Genomic DNA, 14495 nt, shown 5'->3' on the forward strand with positions numbered 1-14495 from the left:
GAAGTGGAGAAATTGGCAGAAGATCTAAAGTGGACAGAGCTGTTCTCATGGTTTTCTTATATTCTCATATAACTGCTTGGGGTTTGAACTGTGTTTGGTTTGGATGCCAATGCTTGTTAGAGTCTTTTAGCTGAGTTTCTCCCCTGGAGTCATGCTGCTATTGTGGTAACCTTAAAATGTGCAGCCCCTTTTGTATTTGTGCTTTTGTTTTTAATTCCCTTATTTTAATTACATATTTCATCTTGTGAAATAGTGATAATCTATAAGAAATTGAAGGGCGGAACCAATGACGCATACCAGTGTTGCACACCGGTTCCTTAAGGTGAGGGACTCCCCCCTACCCTCAGAGGAAATACGGGATGAGAAATAAGTGGTTCTGTCTTCATTCCTGCGCACATTTTACCTGTGTTTTCCAGATTGAAGAGACCAAAAAATCTACTGTTGCCGTGGTTCATCCTTTTTTGGGCATCTGTAACACTATGCTACATGTTAGCATTGCTGCTTCCTGTTGTGTGAAAACATCTCATGCTTCTTGTACAGAGGACTAGTCAAGAAGAGATTAAAAAAAAAAAAAAAGAAAACTTGGATAAAATTGTTTCAGCACACGAGACTCTACGGACAGAGCCTCAGAACCTCTGAGCTTTCTGGACCTCTGAAGGTCCAGAAAGAATCTGTCATAAAACAGATTAATGTTAGAGTTGCTCAGGTTAAGAAATCCAGTATGATGTGGTCCAGTGTTATTCAGGTCTCTACTCATCTGTGCTGGTCATTGCTTCTGTTACTGGTCCATACTTGTTTCTCTGTAGTTTAGTTTTTCAGCAGAAGTCAGAACTCAAGAATGCATTTTGTTTTCATTGTAACCCTGTGAATCTGATGCACTCACTCCTACAGTCCTGAAGCAAGGCGTTGCCGTAGTAACCCAGTTTGCAGCTCTGACAGGCGGGGCCCTCGGTGTGGTACAGGCAGCGCAGACACTCGCCAGTTTGAGAGTTGCAAGACTCCGGATCTGTCATGTCAATGTTGTTGTTGCATTGACAGGGAAGACACTGTCCCCCTACTTCCCTTGGGTTTCCATAGTAACCAGGTGAGCACTCATCACAGCGAGGACCTGGAGAAGAAAAGTGAAAATGAGGCACAAGAAACAGACTCTGTGGTGACCAAGGTGACTAAAATATCTGGATTGTATGGACATCATCTTTGATCTGATTGAAGCCTCATGGCCTTACTGCTGAGGAAGACTATACCTCACGGCCATAACAGCTTAGGAAGACTATGCCTCACGGCTTTCACTGCAGAGGATGATTACGCCTTGCAGTCTTCACAGCTGAGGAAGACTATGCCTCACGGTCTTAACTGCTGAGGAAGACTATGCCTCACGGCCTTAACTGCTGAGGAAGACTATGCCTCACGGCTTTCACTGCTGAATAAGACTATGCCTCACGGCTTTCACTGCTGAGGAAGACTGTGTCTCACGGCCTTCACTGCAGAGGATGATTACGCCTTGCAGTCTTCACAGTTGAGGAAGACTATGCCTCACGGTCTTAACTGCTGAGGAAGACTATGCCTCGTAGCCTTAACTGCTGAGGAAGACTATGCCTCACGGCTTTCACTGCTGAATAAGACTATGCCTCACGGCTTTCACTGCTGAGGAAGACTGTGCCTCACGGCCTTCACTGCAGAGGATGATTACGCCTTGCAGTCTTCACAGTTGAGGAAGACTATGCCTCACGGTCTTAACTGCTGAGGAAGACTATGCCTCGCAGCCTTAACTGCTGAGGAAGACTATGCCTCGCAGCCTTAACTGCTTAGGAAGACTATGCCTCATGGCTTTCACTGCTGAATAAGACTATGCCTCACAGCTTTCACTGCTGAGGAAGACTGTGCCTCACGGCCTTCACTGCAGAGGATGATTACGCCTTGCAGTCTTCACAGTTGAGGAAGACTATGCCTCACGGTCTTAACTGCTGAGGAAGACTATGCCTCGCAGCCTTAACTGCTGAGGAAGACTATGCCTCACGACTTTCACTGCTGAATAAGACTATGCCTCACAGCTTTCACTGCTGAAAAAGACTATGCCTCACGGCCTTAAATGCCGAGGAAGACTATGCCTCACGGCCTTCACTGCAGAGGATGATTACGCCTTGCAATCTTCACAGCTGAGGAAGACTATGCCTCACGGCCTTAACTGCTGAGGAAGACTATGCCTCGCAGCCTTAACTGCTGAGGAAGACTATGCCTCATGGCTTTCACTGCTGAATAAGACTATGCCTCACAGCTTTCACTGCTGAGGAAGACTATGCCTCACGGCCTTAAATGCCGAGGAAGACTATGCCTCACGGCCTTCACTGCTGAGGAAGACTATGCCTCGCAGCCTTAACTGCTGAGTAAGACTATGCCTCACGGCTTTCACTGCTGAATAAGACTATGCCTCACGGCTTTCACTGCTGAGGAAGACTATGCCTCACGGCCTTCACCGCTGAGGCATAGTCTGTGTAACTGCCGTAGGTTCGGTGTAGCTTCGCAGAGGCTCGACACGCACCTCTTCCAGACCTGACGTGCACCCCTGCTTTGCAGACTGTTACGCAGAGGTACTCCCTTGTGACTGGTGAGTTTGGGATCACCGGATTGCCGGATATCTGGATCTTCTCACTGAATTTGTGTGGTAACCACCAATTTTAAAAACAATAACCAGTGGATCAAGTTAATGAGAGGCTGATCGAATTATTTCTTCGTTATCTTCCACAAGCTAATAAAGATACTGAACCATACTGGACTCCACTGTTGTTTTAAAACAGTTGTTTAGAAATAACAGCCTGTTTCTATCTAGCAGGTGCCCACCAGTCTCAACTTTTCCCATTTCAAAAGTCTGGAAGAAAAGTGGTCAGTGACCTCACACAAGCCTGCATCATAACCCAACAGGAGAATAATAACTTCAATGTTCTATATAAGGAAAATACACATTATTAAATGTAATTGAGGGTAATAAATGAATAAATGTATTATATGAATAAAAGAATGATTACACGTGTGATTATTATATGAGTAAATATGATTGATTACCATAAGCATTAAAATTACTTCCACAGTAAATGGAAGCAACCATCAGCATGATCAGCAAACATTAGCCGACTTTTCCCACCTGGATTAAGAAATGTTTCACTAGCTGAGTGGATACACTCATTTTAAATCAGATGTTATTTACTCTCAGATTTTATTCTTGAAGAGACTCTCTTTGAAGAAATCAAAACTTCAGCATATTTATTTTTATCTACAGGACAATTTTAGACTTCAAGTTTTTGTCCTTTTAGTGTCTGAACATGAACTGAGACTAGACTGATGCAAAACAACAGTTCAGTTTAAACTATGAACACATATATTTAAAAATGAAGCTTGAAAAACAAGGAAAAAAAACTTAAAAGTTAAACAACCAGAAAGGCATAATAATTTGCTTGTCTTCAGGCATCACTTTCTTCTGATAGTATTCAGGTTTCAGGTGGAAACATGAGCTGGTGACTCATGTTTCTGTCAGAGACCAATTTCAGCCTTAACATCTTATTTCCGGCTTTAATAACACATTCCTTCTGTTTCCATCACAGTAAATCACAGAGCTGCCTCTCCACAAATTAAACCCCTTTTTTATCTATGTAGAGAGCAGCTGTTAGTATCACAAAAAAAAAAACCCTGATTCCAGGTGTGACATCCAGCTTCAGTTTGTCTTGACAGACTGTTAATTTTTCTTTTTACTTCTGCATCACTAAACATAATTCCCTTCATATCCAGTTAAATAAATAAACTTAAACAATATATGTATATATATATATATATATATATATATATATATATATATATATATATATATATATATATATAGAGAGAGAGAGAGAGAGAGAGAGAGATAGATAGATAGATAGATAGATAGATAGATAGATAGATAGATAGATAGATAGATAGATAGATAGATAGATAGAAACATATACTTTTTAGGGGTGGGATTCATTTAAAAAATGTATCTAATTAACTGCAGGCTTTGTAATTAATTAATCATGATTAATCGGATTTTAATCGCATAACAATATTTGTCCCAAAAAGCAATATTTTTTATTTTAAATGGATTTTAGTGGTCGACTGAATCAAAAAATAGACACAGACATTATTATTGTAAATTAAAGCTTAAAAGAATACTGAAAAGGCATTTTATTGCATTTCAATTGAAAACAGTAGAAAAAGAAATTGAAAATATCCTTGGCCTAAACAGAACAGACGTAAAGTTAAAATGCCATTTTAAATACTTGAAAGCAGTAGTACACAAAAAAATGTGTTTTTTGAGCTGTAAACAACACTGTATTACTGTGTAAAACTACATATATTGTTGATAAAAATTAGTATTTATTTTTAGTTTAATTTAAAAATGGGATTTTGTGGGTAAACAATGGCTCATAACGCCCTCTACAGGGTAAAACTAGGTTAAGTTTTTTGTGACAGACAGAGGTTATCTACATCATGAGAAAAATTTAAAAATCCCATAGCCCCTCTCTCAAGATCCAGATAGCGGGTCCTCGCCTTGCATGCATAGAAAAACCACGCCACCAACGCATATGAAGGGATGTGAACTGAGCTGCTGTCTGTCAATCATTTCTGCCTGTGCAACCCGTCCCGTCCACTCTCCGCCCAAAGTGCAAAAAATTGCAGTTTTGGACCTGCTAGGGGCTGGCTCCAAACCAGAGCAAATCCCCATAGACTCCAATATTAAAAACTTAACAGCAGAAATAAAAATGTTTAAAGCCTGGTACTAAAAATAATTTTAGGATTAATAGGTCAAGTTTACCGTCATGACACTTGTGAGGGGGGTGAATTTTTTTCTAACTCATCCATTTGGATGTTATTTAATCCTGGAATTCAGCATCATTAGGGGCGTGTCCTTTTGACTGCCAGGAATCCAACATCCACAGCAACAAGGGAGAGTGCAGCACAACTGCGGTTTTTAGCCGGCTAACGGCACGCCTTAGCTTTAGCTTGCCTACCTCCATTAGCTAGTTAGCTACCGTTAGCTCGGTTAGCTCTTAGCTACAGGCAGCTCAGAGTTTGATGGGCGTCAATGATCCACCCCCACCTTCACAGTCCCCCTCTCAGCTCCACCTCTTTGCCCATTTCTGGATTTTCCGGGAATAACGACATGCGTGACGCTCCCAGGGCGACGGTGGGAACCACCCAATGAGCTTCAATTCAGCTCTTCAGAAACCTACAGGTGACGTCATAGAGGCTCCATCCATCTTTTATATACAGTCTATGCCCCACACCTTCCCCCAACCCTTGCAGTTGCATTTTTCAAATTCGGCAGTAGGTGCAGTTACGCAAAAAGTAGGGGGTGTAGTTACACTTCAACCAGCAGCTCCAACTGTTCTTTGATTAAGAGTCTACAACATGTTACAGAACTTTTAACTTATGTTTTCCTCCACACTCTTCTTTTAAAGGCAACAATATGTGACAGTAAACCAGGACGGGATCAGCCAGCAGCAGTCTAGTCCTGGAGCAGAGGTGAACGTCTCCTGCTCTGGAAGCTAATGGACTGGAGAGGGGCCTGTGAACTGGTGGAGGGGCTCATTGCATAGAAGTAAACATGTTTTTACCTCAGTTTCCAAAAGTCTCCAATAACACCAGAAAAAGTCTCTAGATTTAAAGGTATTCCTAAATAAAGCACCAAAGTAGCTAAATTAGCAACACTTTTTATCGATTTAGCCAAGTTCTGAGGTGTCTCAATTTAATCTGAAATTGTGTACAGACAAACGTTCCGCATCGTATAGAACTCAAACTGCCATTAAGTACATTAATTTGTTTTAATATGTTATTTTGTAAAGCTAATTAATCATGATTGATGTGTTAAAGACCCACCCTTAATATTTATCCATCTAAGTGTTAAGCTCTCTTTAATTTAACCCCAACTGACTGATTTATCGCAATCCTAAAACTTTGGGAACAACAACAAATTACTTTATTGTTCACTTCTCGTGAACAGAACTGCTCCAAACTAGGGCTGCAACTAATGACTATTCTGATAGTCAATTAGTCAATGACTTTTAAAATTACTTGTCGACCAATCGGATTACGTATCTCATAGTTATTAAATGGATCTTATATCACTTTCAGCTTTGAAATCTTGCATAAGGTTGTTATGTAACTCCAACGTACCTCGTCTTTAAATGTTCAAGCATTGCAGACGTACTTCTGTGGTATGCAAGGTCTGCTATACAAATCTCATGTATTTAATTTAATTTGTAAGTTTAACGTAAAGTTATTTCAGACTCTGCAACAGTTCTATTCCCTGGTTGGCCGCCATATTTTTCCCCTGGCAGACTTTATTGGGCATATGCAACTCTCAGCAGAGACAAAAAAAAAAGAAGACGATGTCTCACTCTAGTTTTTTTTTTTTTTTTTTTTGCACATGTGTATTGTGCATCTCTCAGCAGAGATAGGGAAGAAGACAATGTCTCACTCTGTAGTTTTTTTTTTAAATTTATTTATTTATTTTTGCCGACAATAGTTGACTGGTAAATTAATTGTCGACTATTATTATTGTTGACTATTGTCAACGTCGACTAATTGTTGCAGCCCTACTCCAAACCGTCCAAATTTACATTAATATCCTGTTTTACAGCTAGAGTAGAAAACATAGAACCACCAGGAGACAAACACAGGAAACCACGTGGAGACTAAAGGCCCATTTATGCTCCACGCAGAAGATGGATATGCAGACGGAGGGAATTAGAATTGGAAATTAACTGGAATCCAACTTGAAACCAATAGAAAACCAACTGGAGACTAACAGAAGTCCAACTGAAAACCAACAGGCAATCAAACCTGGAAAAAACCTCACTGAACCACATCACCAGCAAACTAACTGAACTCAGAATAGTTTCATGTTGTTTTCATCCTGTCTCTAAACACATCAGTAACAGATCACATGAATTTTCAAAGTCAGACGGGTCGCATCCTGCTGGATTTGGACTGGTTCTGTCAGTCCCAGTTCTGTCTTCAGGACACGATATTACAAACTAGATTTTGATAGGATGACAAGTAGATAGTTTTAAAATAATCCTCTCTTTGGTGTCATTAAACTTTTTACCTTTGTATCCCGTGTTGCAGACACAGATAGCCTGTTGGGAGTCATCGCTATGGTAACAGCTTGCCGCAAATTGCCGCAAGTTTTCAGGGCCATCAGGACACATACAAGGACGACAGTGATCACCTGACCCCAACACTGGGTCACCATAGTAACCATCCAGACACCTGAATGCAGGGGAGAAAGAAGAAATGTGATCAAAAAGAAATCTGATCTGCTCGGAACTCATAGCTGATCTGGTGACCTGGTTTTTCTGGACCACCTGACTGACCTGTCACAGCTGGGCCCGGCGGTCCGGTCCCTGCAGTTTGTGCAGCGGCCGGTGTCGGGGTCGCAGGTATCAGTGTGCCCGTTACAGGAGCAGGGTCGGCAGGCTGGGAAGCCCCAGTGACCCGGCAGGCAGCGATCGCACTGCCGACCAGACGCCCCAACCACACAGACGCATTGACCCGTCAGCTGATTGCAGAATGAACTCTGTGAACCCTGAGGGTCACACATACAAGCTGAAAGAGACACAAAGACATGACTCGGTTACAGACGACAGAAACACTGTAAAACACCACCAATCTGGATGAAAGAGGTTCTGACCTCTGCAGCCGCTGGGTCCAAACTGGAAGGTGGCCGGAGCACATCGGTCACAGTTCCTGCCAACCACGTTGGGCCGACACTGACACTGACCCCCACTGGGATCACACACGTTGCTGAGGGAGCCCTGAGGGTCACACTGGCATTCTGGGAAATGAAGTCCAACACAGGAGAGATATTAGTAACAATATCTGCCTGAGAGTTCGGCTGCTTTTGGATTTACGAGCTCAGAGAAATTTGGAGTAGCAGAAATGATAATAAAGACTTTCCATTCCATTCCAAACAAGTTGGGTCCTGTTGAGGAGGAAAAATGATGAGTGACATGAAAACAGCAGGAAAGAAAAACACCCAGAAAGATGAAGATGATGATATGATGGGTCAAAGGTGCCAGAGGACTTTTGTCTTTTCATCTTCATGTCGTCTGACCTGCAAATATTCAGCGTCTCATTTTTGTCTGGCTGTTTCTCACAAACCCTGAACACTGCAGTGACAACAAAACAAAGAGCCAAGTGGGCATGTCAGTAATGAACAACTACATGTGGGATGGAGGGTTGTGAGAGTAGACGGCAAAGTTGGGTCTATAAAAGGGAGACAGATGCAAAACAGTTGAGTTTTATGTTAATTTGTTTGTCTTTGTTGTAGTTCCTTATCGGCATCAGACATCAGAGGAGTTTTTTCCCACACCTAGTTTTCCTTGGAATTAGCTTTGCTGAACCATTGAATGAATATTTTTCTTTGGTTTGCCCATCTCAAACCTCCAATTTTTTTTAAATAATAAAAAAGGCTGTTTATCAACAGCTTCACAAATTCTTTGCACTTAATTATTGTTTTTTTTATATATAAATAGAAATGCCGTGCTTTGTCCAGTCCTGCCTGAATCACAACCAAGTTTATTAAAGCCTGAGGGTAATTCCTCCTTTCTGCTTCAACAGACACAGTTTTTAGCGACACAAGTTCAGACTTCCCTCTGACAGCAGGAATGGATGCATGGATGGATGGATGGATGGATGGATGGATGGATGGATTGATGGATGGACAAGTGGATGGATGGATGGATGGATGGATGGATGGGTGAACAGATAGGTGAACAGATGGATGGATGGACGGATGGGTGAACGGATGGATGGATGGATGGACAAGTGGGAGGATGGATGAATGGATGGATGGATGGATGGATGGATGGATGGATGGATGGATGGATGGATGGATGGATGGATGGATAGACGGACGGATGGGTGAACGGATGGATAGATGGATGGATGGATGGATGGACGGATGGGTGAACGGATAGGTGAACGGATGGATGGATGGATGGACGGATGGACGGATGGGTGAACGGATGGATGGATGGATGGATGGATAAGTGGAAGGATGGATGAATGGATGGATGGATGGATGGATGGATGGATGGATGGATGGATGGATGGATGGATGGATGGACAAGTGGAAGGATGGATGAATGGATGGATGGATGGATGGATGGATGGATGGATGGATGGATGGACGGATGGGTGAACGGATGGGTGAAGGGATGGATGGATGGATGGATGGATGGATGGATGGATGGATGGACAAGTGGAAGGATGGATGAATGGATGGATGGATGGATGGATGGATGGATGGATGGACGGATGGGTGAATGGATGGGTGAAGGGATGGATGGATGGATGGATGGATGGATGGATGGATGGATGGATAAGTGGAAGGATGGATGGATGGATGGATGGATGGATGGATGGACGGATGGGTGAAAGGATGGATGGATAGATGGATGGATGGATGGATGGATGGATGGATGGATGGATGGATGGATGGATGGATGGATGGGTGAACAGATAGGTGAACGGATGGATGGGTGGATGGATGGACGGATGGGTGAACGGATGGATGGATGGATGGACAAGTGGGAGGATGGATGAATGGATGGATGGATGGATGGATGGATGGATGGATGGATGGATGGATAAGTGGAAGGATGGATGGATGGATGGATGGATGGATGGATGGATGGATGGACGGACGGATGGGTGAACGGATGGATGGATGGATGGACGGATGGACGGATGGGTGAACGGATGGATGGATGGATGGATGGACAGACGGATGGGTGAACGGATAGGTGAACGGATGGATGGATGGATGGACGGATGGACGGATGGGTGAACGGATGGATGGATGGATGGATGGATGGATGGACAAGTGGAAGGATGGATGAATGGATGGATGGATGGATGGATGGACATGTGGAAGGATGGATGAATGGATGGATGGATGGATGGATGGATGGATGGATGGATGGATGGATGGATGGATGGACGGATGGGTGAACGGATGGATGAATGGATGGATGGATGGATGGATGGATGGATGGATGGACGGATGGATGGATGGATGGATGGATAAGTGGAAGGATGGATGGATGGATGGATGGATGGGCAGACGGACGGATGGATGGATGGATGGATGGATGGATGGATGGATGGATGGATGGATGGATGGATGGATGGATGGATGGACAGATGGATGGTTTACCTTTGGCTCCCTGATGTAACATGGCAGAGATGCTGAAGATGAAGTTTTTGCAGATGTCGGTCAGAGGTGTCTTGACGACACTCTGGCTGTTCTCCAGACAACGATAACGCTGGAACGTTTCCCAGGCGCTGTTCTTGCTGGAGTCTCCTCCAACTGAGCCTGTAAATATCTCCATGTTCTTACAGTGAGGCATCAACACAATCTGGGGATGGAGAAAATTATGATTGGTTAGAACCTGTGTATAAACCTGAGATCCTGACTGAAGAACCTGAGGTTGGATGAAGATGCAGCCTTTAGATTTTCTCAAGATTATTCTGGTTGTTTATTTAAAATCTTCTCATCTTGCTACAGTCTAAAATCTCCATCCACACTCTGGATTCTTTATTCTGTCCTGATATAAATTAAATCTGAAATAAACCTTTCTTGCCACAACTCATCACTTCCCCACAGCAGACTGAGTTTAAGAGATAACTCACCGAGTCGATGAGCGTGTACGGAGATTGGACATCGGTGAGGGCCGAGTACAACGTCAGACTGAGACGGATTGTGTAGCTTAGACCCGATTCAAAGCAAACCGGCCTGGGAAGAACCACATACCTGCAGAGACACGGGGCCGTATGCAAATAGTTGATACTGTATGTTGCAAAACCAGTCACATTTTAACAGTTAACTAACTATAACTAGTACCACAAAGACTTACCATTTTCAGCTCAAGATATATCTAACTAACTTGTACTATACAATTATATATAGTACTACATCTACCAAACTATAGCCAGTATTATATCAACTAACTACAGCTATATATAAATAACTAACTATAACTAATACTGTGATTGACTAATTGAATAACTACTAATACTAGTACTACAACTAGCTTACTATAACTAGTAATACATCAAACTATACCTAATACTAAATCAAATGACTATAGACATACTATTACTAACTAACTAACTCAAAGTGCTCACCGTGAGCCGGGGTGAAGTGAGATCATCTGGTTGTCGTCGTCTGGCATCGTGTTGACACAACGGCTGTCAGCTCTGATTGGTTCAGGCCTCATCACTGTCATCAGAACCTCCTCCCACTGGTCAGGCAGCTGCAGAACCAGAACCAGAACTTCAGAGATTTGCAGCATCAAGCCAAAGAAGATGTTCCTGACTTTAAAAATCCCCTCTTACAAAACAAAGATGTAGCTGATTGTTGGTTTTGGATTTGATCTCATGTTTTGAAAGAACTGATGACTCATCAGACCCAAATTTTCATCAACACTTGTGATCAGAACTACTTGTGCTACTAAATGACATCCTACCTGAGGCTCATAGCGGATGAGGATGTCATACTCCATAGAATGAGGTATATTGTCTACAGTGAATTCCAGGAAAGCCCCTTCTGGAACATTGACCAGGCCAGTACCTGTCCATGTAGGACTGCGGTCCAGAGGGTGAGGCCTCGGGACGACGGCCACTCCCTTTAAAGATAAGAGGACAAAACCTGATGAAACCTCAACCAGCTCAAAGGCAAGCTAAGGCAGGTTTGTTTCTACAACACATTTCATGTACAAGACAAGTCAAAGTAATTTACATTAAATAAAAACATTACAGTTAGATGCAGAGGAAACATTCAAGTTAGGAGAATTAAAACAAAATTTCACCCAGTCTGTTCAACAACTGGGATTTATACTGTTTTATCATCACAGTCGTCAGTTCTGTTCCTGATCTGAATGAGCTTTGATGGCACAATTAAAGACAAAAGCCACTTAAACATGAGGGTTGTAGGGCTCCTAAATGCAGCTTTGTGCACCACCTTGTCTTTCCTTTTGTTTCCCAGTGGAAGATAGTGAACAATAGCAAAGGCAAAAACTGAGAAGAACTCAGGAGAACTGGTCAACCCTTAAAACTCCAAGTCATTTATTTTGGTCCAAGTACTTTATTTTTTTTCAAATGACGATTCTATAGAAGACTAAAGACTAGATAAAAACAAACATCTACTACTTAGGTTTTGTCTAAGGAAAAGAAACTGTGAAATATATGTGGATATATGCGAATCAGCTGGAAGAGGAGGAAAGCTGAGCTCAAACCAGGTTTCTCTGCTCTTTCCTTGTGTTTCAGTCAGACCTAAACTCAGCTCTCACGACTGATGACAGAGGAAAGAACCAGAGCCAGGGTGCAGGCAAAAGGACCCAAAGAAGCTAAGTTTTCATTCAGTATTCACCTCAGAGTCTTCTTGGCTCACTTGAGTTTGTTTTTTTGTTATCAATTACATAAATCTGCAAATAATCTGAAATAATTTTATCCCTTTAATGGCACAAGGAAAATAAAAAATCTAAATGTTTTAAATGACAAACACAAAATATGAATTATTTCCCAAATAATAGTGCAAACTGAAGGCTTTTTTGTTTGTTTGTTTGTTTTGTTTTTTTGCTGAGTGGGGGTTAATATACCCTTGGATATGTAAATAATTGACAATAACATTTATTTATTATTTATTTATTTATTTAAATGCATGATAATTTCTTGAGCAGTGTTGATTTGTTTAGTCTTTTACCCTTAGACCAAACATGTTCCTATCAAGTGCTTTCAAAACATTTGATCTTATTTTCTTTTTCTCTTTCACTATATTCAGTCTTTTAACTAACTTCAGTCCCCATAATAACTGCTGAATTTACATGTATTTCTTGAATAATTCTAACTCTTGAATGCTTCTTTGGGAATATTAACCCTCATAAAACTATGAAATATTTTCTATACTAAGTGCAAAGTGATTTTCTCTGTGTGTGTGTGTGTGTGTGTGTGTGTGTGTGTGTGTTTGTTTGTGTGTGAGTGCGGATGAGGGGGGGGGGGGGGGGGGGGGGGGGGGGGGGGGATTATTACACCCTTGGATAAGTTAATAATCAACAACTAGAAGCACTTAGAGAGTGCAGACCTCCATCGAGCCATTATTTCTGAGTTAGAAGCTCTAAGCTCCTCATAGTAAATAATCATTTAATCCTGGATCCAGGCAGTGATCACCCTCCAAAATCTAATCACTTGTTCCTCATTCCATTTCTGAAATTTCCTGAAAATTTAATTAAAATCTCTCCATAACTTTTTGAGTTGTGTTGTTAACAGACAGACAGACAGACAAACTAACTCTGCTGAATACATGACCTCCGTCTTGGCGGAGTTATAAACATGAATTGTAATTGTAATTCTTATTTTTGAGCACGTTGTGTTTGGTGTGTGTAGCTCAGTGGTGTTTGGTTTTACTGGCAAAACTTTGAAGGTGTTAAAATTGGAAAGGTTCCTCATTCATAAGCTTGACCTCCTTAAAGCGAATCAGTTTAGTATTCAAAGATTTATCTAAAACTATTCATTCATTGTGTGCTTCAATTCAAACTGAATCAGAACAGTCCAAGACCATCTTGCAGTTAATGCTAGCTGCTGTTAGCCAGCTGCTCTTAACTAGCTGCTGTTAACCAGGTGCTGTTAGCCAGCTGCTGTTAACCAGCTGCTCTTAACTAGCTGCTGTTAACCAGGTGCTGTTAGCCAGCTGCTGTTAACCAGCTGGTGTTAACTAGCTGCTGTTAGCCAGCTGCTCTTAACTAGCTGCTGTTAGCCAGCTGCTGTTAACCAGCTGGTGTTAACTAGCTGGTGTTAACCAGCTGCTGTTAACCAGCTACCGTTAGCCAGCTGCTGTTAACCAGCTACCGTTAGCCAGCTGCTGTTAGATGGTGCTAATGTTTGCAGCTCAGTTTTTGTGTTTTTTTCTGAGATGGTTAGATTTTCTTTTATCTGCATGCAGGATTTGAGAAGTTCTAATTAAGTTGGTTGGGGGGTGGTGTTGTACAGGAACCCTGAAGCCATGTTTAAAATAAAGTTATTCTGTCTCATCTGAGGGCTTCTTGGTAAACTTTTAAGTCATTTAACTTATTTCTTTTTTATTAGGGAGAAATTATCTTTGAACAAAAAACAGGAATAAAAATATGTTGGTGATTAAAACTTTTACTCACAGGTCCAAATTTAGCATCTTCAGCCTCGTAGGTGTAGTGATCCAAAGCAATGAAGTAAAATCCAGATTCAACCTGATCACAGCGACGGCCGAACATGTGATCCCTGCACACACACTGACCGCTCACCTGATCACACCTGCAGACAAATAGGAAGTAAACACATCCCATCAATATTATTATTATCAATATGATTATTCCAGCAACTACTTTCCCAATAATTTCAATTTCAATTTATTTAACGATTTAATAAACATGACATGAAACAGAATT

General features: G+C 41.8%; 2 protein-coding genes across 2 annotated transcripts in view; both read right to left on the reverse strand.

Moving 5' to 3' along the window:
* The window catches only part of LOC121647505 (NACHT, LRR and PYD domains-containing protein 12-like), a gene marked incomplete at its 3' end in the record, with an annotated part of 791953 nt that overhangs the window by 246995 nt on the left and 530463 nt on the right, over positions 1-14495 (reverse strand). The window lies entirely within an intron of this gene.
* Positions 1-14495, reverse strand: part of lamb1a (laminin, beta 1a) — a 36934-nt gene that overhangs the window by 11061 nt on the left and 11378 nt on the right. The window contains exons 13-21 of the mRNA XM_041996015.1: positions 14226-14361; positions 11547-11705; positions 11206-11333; positions 10711-10831; positions 10235-10436; positions 7706-7849; positions 7389-7620; positions 7121-7284; positions 884-1108 (exon numbers count right to left, since the gene is read on the reverse strand). Of these exons, the coding sequence (XP_041851949.1) occupies positions 884-1108; positions 7121-7284; positions 7389-7620; positions 7706-7849; positions 10235-10436; positions 10711-10831; positions 11206-11333; positions 11547-11705; positions 14226-14361 (1511 nt within the window). The remainder of the gene's footprint in view (positions 1-883; positions 1109-7120; positions 7285-7388; positions 7621-7705; positions 7850-10234; positions 10437-10710; positions 10832-11205; positions 11334-11546; positions 11706-14225; positions 14362-14495) is intronic.

The sequence above is a fragment of the Melanotaenia boesemani genome, chromosome 10, assembly GCF_017639745.1.
Source record: "Melanotaenia boesemani isolate fMelBoe1 chromosome 10, fMelBoe1.pri, whole genome shotgun sequence".
NCBI classification, from domain to species: Eukaryota; Metazoa; Chordata; class Actinopteri; order Atheriniformes; family Melanotaeniidae; genus Melanotaenia; species Melanotaenia boesemani.